General features: G+C 34.6%; 1 protein-coding gene across 1 annotated transcript in view; it reads left to right on the top strand.

Annotated features, from left to right (window-relative positions):
- LOC142356325 (uncharacterized) overlaps positions 1-13,443 on the top strand; it is a 62,743-nt gene extending 49,300 nt beyond the window's left edge. Inside the window, exons 9-12 of the mRNA XM_075408260.1 lie at positions 8,987-9,208; positions 9,439-9,673; positions 10,002-10,354; positions 12,790-13,443. Coding sequence (XP_075264375.1) covers positions 8,987-9,208; positions 9,439-9,673; positions 10,002-10,354; positions 12,790-13,059 — 1,080 coding nt within the window. The 3' untranslated portion in view covers positions 13,060-13,443. The remainder of the gene's footprint in view (positions 1-8,986; positions 9,209-9,438; positions 9,674-10,001; positions 10,355-12,789) is intronic.
- The last annotated feature ends 438 nt before the right edge of the window (positions 13,444-13,881 follow it).

Here is a 13,881-nt window from a genome sequence, read left to right as displayed (position 1 = left end):
AAGGATGCTTAAATTAATCGACTTAATTATTCCAGTTCATAGCTATTGCTTCTATGACTTATATGTGGTTTTTTAAAAAAGTTTTAGTGAGTTTTTTTTTAGTTTTGTTATTGTTTCTTGTACTTACTGTTGTATTTTTTTTGTTGGCAGGTCTCGTCGGTTGATATTAAGAGTTTATTTGATTGCAATACTTGTTTACTTACGTGGTTATTGCCTTCTTTAACTTTCCCTTGTTTTCAGTATTAACTATTTATTTAGTTTTTGCGGGAAAATGACGTTTTTGTTGTTTTAGTATTTAGTCTGAACAATGACAGGTTTAATTGGTTTTTAATAAAAAATCAGCAAATCAATTTAGGCTCTTTATTTCACTGCAGTCCTTTTTATGATTTTGACACCGTTTTCGAAAAAAATTGATTTCTTAGTCTTGCATTTGGTATTTTTCTTTGTGGTCTTATTGCTTAGTCTTAAAAAATAATGCTTCTTATCGGCCTTCTATTGCGGGGTGTAAGGAGGTGTAGAGTCAATTGTTTCATAGCGTTGTCAAATTTAGTGATTCTTAGATCACTAAACTTGAAGAAATCCTATTATTTTAGGTTTTTTGGTCTTTCTTGCTATACATAGTGGGTTTTTTGCTGTTAAAATGGTTAATTGTCAGGTTATTAAATATCAGTTCGTATGTTTTCTTTGTCGAACCATTTTTTTCGCCTTAATTTAGATCACATCTTGTTCAACATTTCACTTTTCTATGATAATTTCCTTCTTCGCTCATTCTGCTGAATGTTCTTTAAAACTGCAGTTGCTCACCAAAGCATTCTAAAGTGAACAAAATCAATCATTATCGAAAAATGAAAAAATAGGAACGGGATACACCCATAAAGACCAATGATAGTTCCTGCTCCTTGAACTTTCTGTTATAAGTCTTAGTTAACATATCTAATGCGTTTTGGCATTAGTACTAGCCCCTGCGTCCTCATTAAGAAACTGGAGTATGTATAATTACGATATGCAATCAAAATAGTTCGCACTATAAAAATTTGTGTACAACAATCATTTCTTTTGGTCATAGTTTTTCTGTTCCTCCAATCCCAATCGATGCCATGGGAATCAATTGCGGCTATTTTCCGGTAAGCTGAACTGTGTGATTATTTGGTAAGTATTAACATACCTCTCTCTCTCTCTCTCTCTCTCTTTCAATGACCTGATGCCAATATTGAAGTCATTTGATGTTGTTGTAAAACTTTTCAAGGTCAACAAAGGCTTCCTATATAATCCAGATAGTTAATAATAATGCTTGAATTTTCTTAAGAATTTTTAAAAAATTTTAACTATTGAAATGCTAATTTTGTTCAAAAGGTAACTAGAAAACTTAATTCAGAAAATTTATCGAAAACTAGTTAGTTATTGCAGTCGTTTTGAGAACGTTTTGCTGTCATAATACAATCACGAACTAATACTAAGTGGAAAACGATTCAAAGTTTTGTTAAAAATGCATTTCCTCTTTAACTTTTTTGGAGCTCCACGTCACTCAGTATTTTTGGAGATTTTTGTAGATAAGAGGACTGTTCATACTGAAACATGACAATTTTGCAAGATATTTTTTTAAGCTTACCATGAAGACCTTCATGTTGACCCTTACGTACTTTTCAAGGTAGCCATCTGTCCAGTAAAATATTACAAGATAAATATCTTGCTATATTTTACAAGGTCGATCGGCGAAGTTATAAAATGCTCCGAAACAGAGAGAGAGAGAGATTAATTTATCCAGGTGATGAAGTTAATACAAACGAAGAATAAAATTAAAACTAAAGATACCTGGAAAGGATAGAAAACGGGACAGTACTGTCCGCCAAGTCCTACCCTGTATGCAGTAAATTTAAGGCTATAAATAAAATTTGATTAAAAAGTTTTTTTTATTTGTTTTATTTTATAGCTAAATCAATGTAGTAAAGAATTTTGACTTACCACTGTTTCTATCCTATATCTATTCCATTCCCATAAGTTACGCTGCGCTTTAATTTAGATCACAGAACTTTTTTTTTAATTTGAAGTTTTTCTCGGAAAAAATTTGAAAAATTTAAAAACCGCGATGTCTCGAAAACTAAAAGAGCTAGATGGGTCAAACTTTTTGTCCAGAATCAGGACCTATGAATAGATATCTCTTAGCATGGAGCCACGGGTGCATCTTTTTAGGTACTTCAAAATTCAAAAATATGTTTAACAAGGGCATAATTTTGCAAAATATAGAGAAATTTTACATCATGGAAAATTTTTGAGATTTGTGATAAATTTAGGTTTTGTACATCATCTGGTAGTATTGAATTGGTTTTCAGTGTGTTGTACAGTTTGGTAGCCCGATATTGGATGGAGTAACGTTCATTTTTTCTTTTTAGTAAAGGTTCATCCAGGCGCTCAAATTTTGAGTCTTGTTTGTCTTGAAAGTTTAAAAGTAAACATTGTTCAGATAATCTTGTACATGAGCACCTATTATCGATTTTAAAACAAACTTCAACAACTCATATATGTGTAACTCGTATACTGTTAGAATGTTGTTTTCAAAAAATATATCATTGCATCGCGGGATTTTCTGAAATACATAAATTTCAGAATTTTTTTCTGCAAAACGTATATTGGCTCTAGGGAGGTGTAGCTGCAACATCCGTAAACAAGAACGCCATATTGTATTATGGGATTGATATTACTTCGATAGTATGCTAAGAGTTGATGTTTTGGAACATAATATCTCAGTTTTGATATAGCTCCGCATTGTTTACTGAGTCTAGTTTTATCATAGTTAATATGAGAAAGAAAATCTAACTTATTGTCAATAAAAACACCTAGATACTTGCATAAAGGTTTAATAGTAATATTCGAATCATTTAGCTTAAACTGAGAGTTGGAAGCACTATTTCCTATATTCATTTGTATTGTTTTCTCCATATTTAAAACCAACTTGTTTGCATTTAGCCAGTTGTTAATCATTTTAAGATCCCTTCTAATATCTTCGTTACTACAATTAACAGCTACTATGCTTGTGTCGTCGGCGAACAGCATTATTTCGACTGAATTGGTTGAAAATGGAAGGTCATTAATATGAGAAATAAAAGTGGGCCTAATATTGAGCCTTGTGGGACTCCGTGTCTTATGATTTGCCAATGAGATACAACACCATTTGCAACCACCCTTTGTGATCTATTTTCTAGGTAGGAATGCAGTCAATTTTGACAACTTCCTCTAAACCCATATTTTTCAAGTTTTTAATAGTATTTCATGATCTAATGTATCACGCTTTCTTCAGATCAAGAAAGAAGCTAAATCATTTTTCAAAATTTGAGAATCTTATTTTCTCAGTCATTTCAACCAATGCATCAATGGTGCAGTGCTTTTTTCTGAATCCAAATTGTTTTTTATATATTAAGCAAAAACGCTCTAGATAAAGACTCATTCGGTTGAACATTGCACGTTCAAAGATTTTGCTCCACACATTCAAGAGCGAAATGGGCCGATAATTGCTTTCCTTTGTTTTTGAACCTTCTTTGAAGAGGCAAGACTTCTGCTTTTTTAAGAGCAGTCTCCAATACATGAATTAAATTTGTTTAAGTAAAACTTTCTTTTTGCGCCTTTTGCTTCATCTTCAATTTGGCTTCGGAGAGATTTAAACTTTTGCAGCTTTTCAGTGTCATTTTTGTTGGATTTCCAATTTCGAAAAGCTCTATTGCGTTTCACACTTAGATTTTTTAGACAATTGTCAAACCATTTTGGGCAATTTTTTGGTACAATATTGAATTGTTTCATGGGGCATATATATTCAAGCAATTTTCAAAGTGTTTTTTGAAGATTTCAAATGACCGGTTAAGATCGGTCCTAGTTTGCATTTCATCGTAGGTTTGGTTCATATTATTTTTTAAGCATTCGAGATAATTACTTACTAGGTCATGTTTCTTAAGAAAAGATGTGTCTCTAAATTGAGAAGCGTTGTCACAAAGAATGTATTTCGTTTTCCATTTTAGCAAAATTGGAAGATGATCAGATATATTTTCATGTTTAGGTACTTCAAAATTCAAAAATATGTTTAACAAGGGCATAATTTTGCAAAATATAGAGAAATTTTACATCATGGAAAATTTTTGAGATTTGTGATAAATTTAGGTTTTGTACATCATCTGGTAGTATTGAATTGGTTTTCAGTGTGTTGTACAGTTTGGTAGCCCGATATTGGATGGAGTAACGTTCATTTTTTCTTTTTAGTAAAGGTTCATCCAGGCGCTCAAATTTTGAGAGCCTTGTTTGTCTTGAAAGTTTAAAAGTAAACATTGTTCAGATAATCTTGTACATGAGCACCTATTATCGATTTTAAAACAAACTTCAACAACTCATATATGTGTAACTCGTATACTGTTAGAATGTTGTTTTCAAAAAATATATCATTGCATCGCGGGATTTTCTGAAATACATAAATTTCAGAATTTTTTTCTGCAAAACGTATATTGGCTCTAGGGAGGTGTAGCTGCAACATCCGTAAACAAGAACGCCATATTGTATTATGGGATTGATATTACTTCGATAGTATGCTAAGAGTTGATGTTTTGGAACATAATATCTCAGTTTTGATATAGCTCCGCATTGTTTACTGAGTCTAGTTTTATCATAGTTAATATGAGAAAGAAAATCTAACTTATTGTCAATAAAAACCCCTAGATACTTGCATACAGGTTTAATAGTAATATTCGAATCATTTAGCTTAAACTGAGAGTTGGAAGCACTATTTCCTATATTCATTTGTATTGTTTTCTCCATATTTAAAACCAACTTGTTTGCATTTAGCCAGTTGTTAATCATTTTAAGATCCCTTCTATTATCTTCGTTACTACAATTAACAGCTACTATGCTTGTGTCGTCGGCGAACAGCATTATTTCGACTGAATTGGTTGAAAATGGAAGGTCCTTAATATGAGAAATAAAGTGGGCCTAATATTGAGCCTTGTGGGACTCCGTGTCTTATGATTTGCCAATGAGATACAACACCATTTGCAACCACCCTTTGTGATCTATTTTCTAGGTAGGAATGCAGTCAATTTTGGCAATTTCCTCTAAACCCATATTTTTCAAGTTTTTAATAGTATTTCATGATCTAATGTATCAAACGCTTTCTTCAGATCAAGAGAGAAGCTAAATCATTTTTCAAAATTTGAGAATCTTATTTTCTCAGTCATTTCAACCAATGCATCAATGGTGCAGTGCTTTTTTCCGAATCCAAATTGTTTTTTATATATTAAGCAAAAACGCTCTAGATAAAGACTCATTCGGTTGAACATTGCACGTTCAAAGATTTTGCTCCACACATTCAGGAGCGAAATGGGCCGATAATTGCTTTCCTTTGTTTTTGAACCTTCTTTGAATAGAGGCAAGACTTCTGCTTTTTTAAGAGCTTCAAAGAATACTCCATCTCGAAAGAATTTATTTATCAGGAAAGTTAGAATAGGAAATATTTCTGTTTTTGATTGCTTAACAACTAGGTTGCTAATATTATCATCACCAGAGGATGACTTGTTGTCGAGTTGATTTATAATTTTTGAAATTTCAATGTCCGAGGCTTTATAAAGAAACAAGGACATTTCAACTTGAGGTACACTTATTTGTTCGGAAGGTTCAATATCTTTAGTTAGTTCTCCCGCAATATTTATGAAAAACTTGTTTAAACTATCTGCAATATCATAATTTGATGCCTTATTGTTTTTTGCCGATAGTGAATCTAAACTTGGGATAGTATTATTTGTCACTTTTTTCCCGTGAATTTCATTTAAAAGCTTATAAGTTTGTCTTCAGTCTCCAATAAATGGACTAAATTTGTTTAAGTAAAACTTTCTTTTTGCGCCTTTTGCTTCATCTTCAATTTGGCTTCGGAGAGATTTAAACTTTTGCAGCTTTTCAGTGTCATTTTTGTTGGATTTCCAATTTCGAAAAGCTCTATTGCGTCTCACACTTAGATTTTTTAGACGATTGTCAAACCATTTTGGGCAATTTTTTGGTACAATATTGAATTGTTTCATGGGAGCATATATATTCAAGCAATTTTCAAAGTGTTTTTTCAAGATTTCAAATGACCGGTTAAGATCGGTCCTAGTTTGCATTTCATCGTAGGTTTGGTGCATATTATTTTTTAAGCATTCGAGATAATTACTTACTAGGTCATGTTTCTTAAGAAAAGATGTGTCTCTAAATTGAGAAGCGTTGTCACAAAGAATGTATTTCGTTTTCCATTTTAGCAAAATTGGAAGATGATCAGATATTTTTTCATGTTCCAGGAGTTCAAAACTGGATTCAAAAAGATTCTGGTGGAAACAGTGATCCAAGCACGTGCTTGTTTTTTCGGTTATTCTGGTGGACTGTTCAGCCTCTAACCAATTCAAAACCATTTGAGCTAATAACATACCGATAATTTTTTATCAAATTATCTTCTATGGTGTTTATATTCAAATCACCGCAAATTATGAAAGGCATGTCACTTGAAGTGTTTTGCTCAAGATAGTCATCAAGGGATTTAATGAATTTCATTTTGTTTGTTCGAGGTTTATTGTAAATTACAAATTTTAAATTTATATTTTCCCAAAGCTATTTCAGCTGTTATACTTTCGTCAAAATCATCGTAATTTTCTTTTAGGAGAGTACAGTTGTCGTTAACTTGAATCATAACACCTCCATTTGAGTTAGCTCTATTTTTAACTAGATGGTTATATCAATGTATAAGATAGTTAGGAAAACTATCTAAGTCAGTCAGCCAGGTTTCAGTTAGACATATTACTTCTGGGGGAGACTCAAGACTTAGTATTAGTGCTTCCAACTTTGTGAAGTGAGGTTTTAAAGAGCGAATGTTGAGATGTAGTACACTCAACAACTTTCAACAAACTAAAAGAAACTTTCAAATTTTCCACGTTCTTTGTTGACAAAGACGTTTCCTCTGTTATTCAATACTGATCATTAACATTAGCACCAGTATCAGAAGGCTTAACTTTCGCCATATTGTTATCCTTCAGAGCATTTACTAAAGCAGGTATCAATGTATCTAGTAGATTGTTTGCTAATGAAGCTGAAGCATCATTTTCTGTGATGGGAGATACTTGAATACGCTTTCGTTTTGCACTGTTAAAAGGAATGGCTGTAGTTGGTTTTCTGATAAGTTGCGGTATCTGTTTAGGAGTGTCTGCAATTTTCTCGTCATTAGGTTGATGATGATAGCTTGATATTGGCTGCACGTCCTTCAGAGTAAGTGAATTCAGTTCATGACTCGAGGTTACCTTAACAGCATCACTATTGGGGAGATTTTGGTTAAAGGCGTAGACATCTTGTTTACGAGTGAACGAAAGGAGTCCTAGTTGCTTAGATTCGTTCTTTAACTCTCGATCTCTTGGGGCGAGGCACTCTTCAACAATCACTGGCTTTCCCAGAGAATTTGTAACACCTTTGAGCCAAGCTTTTCTTCTTCAAATAATGTCGCGATCAACATGGTATATGAACTTGACAATAACTGGAGCGCCTGGGTTTTGGCTCAGTGGATGGCACGCTGTAAACCGCGAAGAATTGATGTTTATCTGGAGGAGGTTGTTGAATAAATAGATAATACTCGTTAGAGCATCTCCACGATCCTCGATGTTGGAAAAAAATGGGGCACAATGTTCGAGAATATTTTTCGAGCTCAACTACCCGACCATTCAATTTGTTTAGGGCATTGGTGTTGTCAATGATTTCTTCGTTCATGATAGTCTGGTTTCGTCTCAGCGATTTCAGTTCTTGGTCCTGTTTTTGAATATGTCCCATCATTTTCTTGATCAATTGTTTCAGATCCGTATCATCATCCATAGCTTCTACTTCATCTGCTATCGAATCAATGTCAAAACATTTCAATTCACATTCCCCTCTAACAAATTCCATTTTCCTTATCTGGAACTATTTAATAAGTTTATCACAACAATTAGGCTAATTTTTAACAAAATTTGTAGCGATTATTTGGTACTTCTAATGCGATAAGCCAATAAAGCGACAATTGGAATTATTAATAGCCGCCCTCATCTTCTCAGCCGGCTATTATAGCGCTCCTATTTTTTTTTTACTTCGTCGAATAAAAAATGTTTCGCTTTACCTCATTTTGCCGCCTTTTCAACATTTTGCGTGAAATCTTTTTGACTTCTCTAGGCTAGTTTCACTCTTCTGTCATTCTGCTAAAAGTGATTTTGAACATCAGTTGCTCAGCAAAGCAATTCAAAATGAACAGAGTTAGTACAAAAATGGATGTCAGAAATAGAAACGGGATAAACCCATAAAGCCCAATTTTAGATGCCCGCTATTTGAACGTCGTTCCTATAAGTCTTATTTACCATCTCTAATGCTTATTGTTATTGATAGTAGCCCCTGTAGCCTCTCTCTAAGAAACAGAAGTATGTTCAACTACGAAATGCCATCAAAACAAATCGGACTTAAAATGTTTTTGTACAAAAGTCTTTTTTTTTCAATATCTTCTGTTATTTCAATCCCAATCATGCTTATTGGAATCAACGGCGGCTATTTTCCGGCAATCTGCCGGGTATGTTTACTTCTTTATCATACTTTAGCGCTTTAGAGTCGAAAATTTCTACCGTTCATAAATTGTCAAATAAATACAGCCCAAATTAATCGTGTACCGACAATTTTTTATCGTTATTTAGCTTCTTTGGATTGTTCGGGTTTTTTGGTTAGAGCTTACTTGCTATGTTTAATATTCTCTCTGCAATTGCTTAATTTTACAAATTTTCTGCGTTTTGGATAGACTGTCAGACATAAATCCAAGAGGGTTTCTTTTAGTTTGTTGTTTTTTCTCTGCTTGAATATAACAGTCATTAGAAAATACTGAATGATGGTACGCCCTATTCAATTAACTGGCTCGATAAAATTGCTATTGCATATCTTTACATTTGTCAAAGCATGTTAACCATCTTTGACAATGTATATTTGATAGGTGACCAATTACGACGCTGCTTCGTTGCTGAAGCAGTACCTGCAGGAGTTGCCGATTCCTGTTCTGACCTTTGAGTACATGCACCTATTCCCTCTTGTGTGCAAGATGAATTGCAAAGTGGGCAAGAAACTGGAAGCCCTCAACCTCCTCATCCTCATGTTGCCCTGTGCACACTCACACACATTAAAACTCCTTCTCATCTACCTATCTCAAGTTGTTCAGGTAGAATTGGGTTTAGTTCATTAATTGTTATGTAAACCTTTGAATTTTCGTGAATTTTCGGACTGTCCTGTTTATGGCGTTAGCACAAAGTGTCTTTTGTGACGCATATTTATAACTATACTGCCGGGCTAAAATATTCTATACCCCTTTTTATGTATTTCGTGTCGGTATTTTTATGTAAAGTGTTCCTTGTCAAGAGCTTGCACAAAAGTTTGCAGATATTGTTTTAGAATGAGTTGCACAATCAGATGAACTTGGAGAGTGTGGCTAAGATCATGACTCCCACTTTCTTTGGGAGCAGCAGCGACAGAGGGATGGGCAAGAATGGAGCGAGGAGTCTAGGGAGCATTGATGACGAAATGAGGAGCAACCAGGAACAGCAGGAGGTGATGCAGTTATTGATCAACTATCACGAGCAGCTCTGGATTGTTCCTGACTTCTTGCTCAGCGAGATCAGATTTAAAGGCGAGTTCCAAAATTCAGTATGTCCGTCGTTTTAACTCAGAATAAGAAGATTTAGGTTCACTTTACTCAGAGTAAGCTGCAATAATTGTAATAACATCGAAGTGGAAATTTTTTAGTATAAGTGAACAGTGAATTAGCTAGTTGTGACAGTTCTGTTCAACTGTCTGAGAGTTTGAAATCGCCATCTGGCATGTTTTTGGTCATTAGTAGGTGGTATAGGAACTGTAAACCAAAAATGAGTTTTTCTGCAAAAAGTAATTCGCTATTTTACACCAGGATGTCAAAAAAGGCGCATCGCAAATGACAATTGTGAATTTCCTCGTTTCAGACCAACATCATGGACCTACAGATAAACAGAAATCATTGCCAGTGCTAAAGAGCTTATTCAGAAGAGCGAATGCGAATAGACGGGAGTCCTCGGATCTAGTCGACGGTCACCATCATCATCACCACCACCACCACCACACATACCCATCGGCTGTTAACCATTTGGCATCGGTGGTCCTATCACCCTCAGCCTCTTCTTTCGTTCCCCGCAAAGTGGAGATTAAATTGGGTCATAATACATCTGTTGAAGTAGATACGCAATTGCACCCAACTGTGGGCGATATTATGAACTATGTACAGCACAGCACTATGGGTTCTCACAGCAAACCGTCAACTAGTAGTCCACCAACTCAGGTGAGTTGGGGCATATCATTTTAATTTACCCAATTGAGAGAAAATTTAGTCTTCGACGTTACCCGTTTTTATGCTTCGTACGTTATGATCAAGTTTTGCGTTCGTAGCTGTGATTATTTTTATACGCGTAATCTGTCTATTCCATGAAAATTTAATTTTGGAAGCTTTGCTCATTTCCGAAAGGGCAATGTTAATAAATGCACTTATAATGGACGGCATTCTCTTAAGAATTTTGAAATCCATTTCGTAAAATTGTGTACTGTTGCTTTGCTGTTGGGTCAAAAATCGAAGTGAAACTTATCTGCAAAATATCTCAATTTTAAATATGATCAAATTTTTAAAGGGAACTATTGCAATCTTGGTTTTGTTCACATGCATTTTGACATTCATTTCTGCTGTTTTTCGATTTTTTATCTGATTTTTTCTAAATGGTTTTTCCAATCCATTCATAGTCCAGTTTAGGTCTTGTTTTTTGTTAAAGTCAGAAATTTCTTTAAACTGTGTTAAGACTAGTTTTATGTTATTACAATTCAAAGAATTTGATCTGTTTTGGGACGCTGTCTTTTTTAAGATCTGTTCACACATTTTCATGATTTTTGAAGTCAAATTGGAGTAGTGATTTTGGTCACGCCGAAATAGGAAGTGGAGCAAAAAAGCGAGTGACTTTGCGGCTTGAAATTTTACTCGAATTTTGAAGTAGATTGAGAAGATGGGGTTTGAAAAATTCGCTTTCTCGCTAGTGATTTTTTTGTTCACATGCGGAATATTGACTTTTTACTGCTTCCGATTTTTTATCTGATTTCTTTTTTCGAAATAGTTTTTTTCCAATCCAATCGAGGTCTAGTTTTTTTAGTCTATGCAAACTTTTCGAATTGTAGGTCAGGACTTGTCCTGCTATGTTTTTGTACTTCGTCGAAGAAAAATTTGTTTCGCCTATGCACTTTTGTTCGCAGCTTGTTCAACATTTTGCATGAAATCTTTTTGACTAGGTTCATTCTAGGCTAGTTTCATTCCTCCCTCATTCTGCTCTAAGCGCTTCTTAACAGCAGTTGCCCAGCAAAGCAATCTAAAGTGAACAGAATCAGTATCGAAAAACGAAATCAAAATAGAACCGGGATAAACCCATAAAGCCCAATTTTAGTTGCCCGCTACTTGAAGTTTGTTCTTATAAGCCTGAAGTTATAATTCTAATGCGTTTTGGCCTTAATACTAGCCCCTGCATCCTCATCAAGAAATGAGAGTATGCATAACTACGAAGTCCAATCAAAATAGTTCGCACTTTAAAAAGGTTTTTGTACAACAATCAATTTTTATAATTAATAGCCGCCCTCATCTTAGCCGGCTATTGTAGCGCTCCTATTTTTTTACTTCGTCGAACTTTTTTGTCGCTTTACCCATTTTGCAGCTTTTTCGACATTTGCGTGAAATCTTTTTGACTTCTCTCGGCAAGTTTCACTATTCTGTCATTCTGCTCAAAGTCTTTTTAAACAGCAGCTGCTCAGCAAAGCAATTCAAAATGAAGAGAGTCAGTATAAAAAATCAAAGTCAGAAATAGAAATGGGATAAACCCATAAAGCCCATTTTTAGATGCCCGGTACTTGAACTTTGTTCTCATAGGTTTTAGTTACTATCTATAATGCTTGTTGGTATTGATACTAGACCCTGTAGCCTCTCACTGAGAGATAGGAGTATGTTCAATTACGAAATGACATCAAAATAAATCGCACTTAAAAATTTTTTTGTACAAAAATCAATTTTTGTTGATATTTTCTTTTCTTTCAATCCCAATAGAGTAATTGGAATCAAGGCGGCTATTTTCCGGCAATCTGCCGGGTATGGTTGTTTTTCTGTTCCTTCAATCTCGATCGGTGTTATGGGAATGAATGGCGTCTTTTTATCCGGCAATCTGCTGGGTATGTTTTTCTTAACAAATTTTAGCGGTAACCAGTTTTTAACTGAGTCATTCGCCTAGTAGTTGCCTCCGGTTTTTGAAACGTTTTTGATCAATATATTGTTACGTTTGTTAGTAGATTAGTAATAGTAATAACTCTACTTCATCGAGAATGCAAAACTTGTTGAGGCATTAAATTTTCCGTGCAATTAGTTTTTCATTTTATAGCATCATTTAAATTAGCATAAGTTTGAACAATTTACACCTAAGTTACCAACCGTGCCAATTAACTTGTGATTGACAGCCTTTAATTTGTTTGATTAACTAGCAATTAATCTGTGAATTACTACTAGAAATTATTGCATCAAAATTATTTTTGTGTTCCAGCGTAAACTTTTGAAAACAATTGGCATGACACAAATAGGCTATTGAAGTTTCTCGAACAAAGTAATATATTTCTAAGTTTTTTTAGGACAAATTACAGCATCGTATTCAAATTGAACAAATTTTTAATTCCATCATTACTAGAGTGCACTATTTGCAGGTACTGCATGGATCGCCTGTGGATAGCAAAGGCGACAGTAGCCAGAGCCTCCAGGGATCTCCGGGGTCGATTGGAAGCAACTACAAGTTGTCCAGTTCCTACTCTCAAGAAGGCTGGGTGAAGGCAATTGACGGCGATGTCTCAAAGAAACTCTGTCTTTTCGAAGTCGGAGGAAACATCACAAAACGATGTTTGAGCGATGAAAAAGCACTGTTCAGTAATTTGTATGAACTGAACCCTAGTGCGTCTTGGGTAGTTGAATTTAGATGACCTTACTTATAAAAAAAACTCAATGGTTCTTAGGCTTCACTACGGTTTGTGCAAATTAGCTGACCTTCTTTCTTTTTTTGGACGCAATTGTATTTCTCCTTAATTTGTTGTTATCATCTAATGCTTTGAAAACTCCCGATGTTTGTTTAAACACTGCAAGTTTTTGACTTATTTTTGTCTGAATGAATATATTGGTCTGACATTCCAATTATATAAATATCGCAAAGGTGCTCTCAGATTTATATGTCTGTTGGATATTAATTATGTAATAGAGAATTCTCTATCAATACTACCTATTTGTGCAATCTATCCTCGGAACCGTTTATTACCCCCTCCTGAACAAAAACCGCCGACGTTTCAACTGATCTGCGTGAATGAACTTTCGCATTTTGGTTTTGACGAGTTTTTGAAGCACGCCGATTCTCACGGTTCGCATTTTGTTTTGAAATAATTGTCAACGAGCCCTAAAGAGTGTAATCTGACCATACTGTTGCAATTGTAACTTAGTTTTTTGACAGTACTATAGGACAAATACGGCCGCTTATATGACAATATGGCCCCTTATAGGACACAATATAGCTAATGAAGGACATGTATGAGGAATTTCTTCCCTCCCATAATTTGTAGAAACATTTGAATGACAGTAGGAAACTTAGATGGTGCTCTGGGAGGGGGTTTGAAAACAGTTCTTAACGTGTTCGTTCGTTGTCACACAACTGCTTGTAAAATAGATCTGCTTAAGTGGATGTTGTTATCATGTGATATGCGTCGTCGTCTCCTACTGGCAATGCTACCAAATTGTTTGAATTCCTTATTCTATGT

This window comes from Convolutriloba macropyga, chromosome 2, assembly GCF_964194025.1.
Source record: "Convolutriloba macropyga chromosome 2, txConMacr16.3, whole genome shotgun sequence".
In the NCBI taxonomy this organism is placed as follows: Eukaryota; Metazoa; Xenacoelomorpha; order Acoela; family Convolutidae; genus Convolutriloba; species Convolutriloba macropyga.
This window is presented reverse-complemented; position numbering and strand designations above follow the sequence as displayed.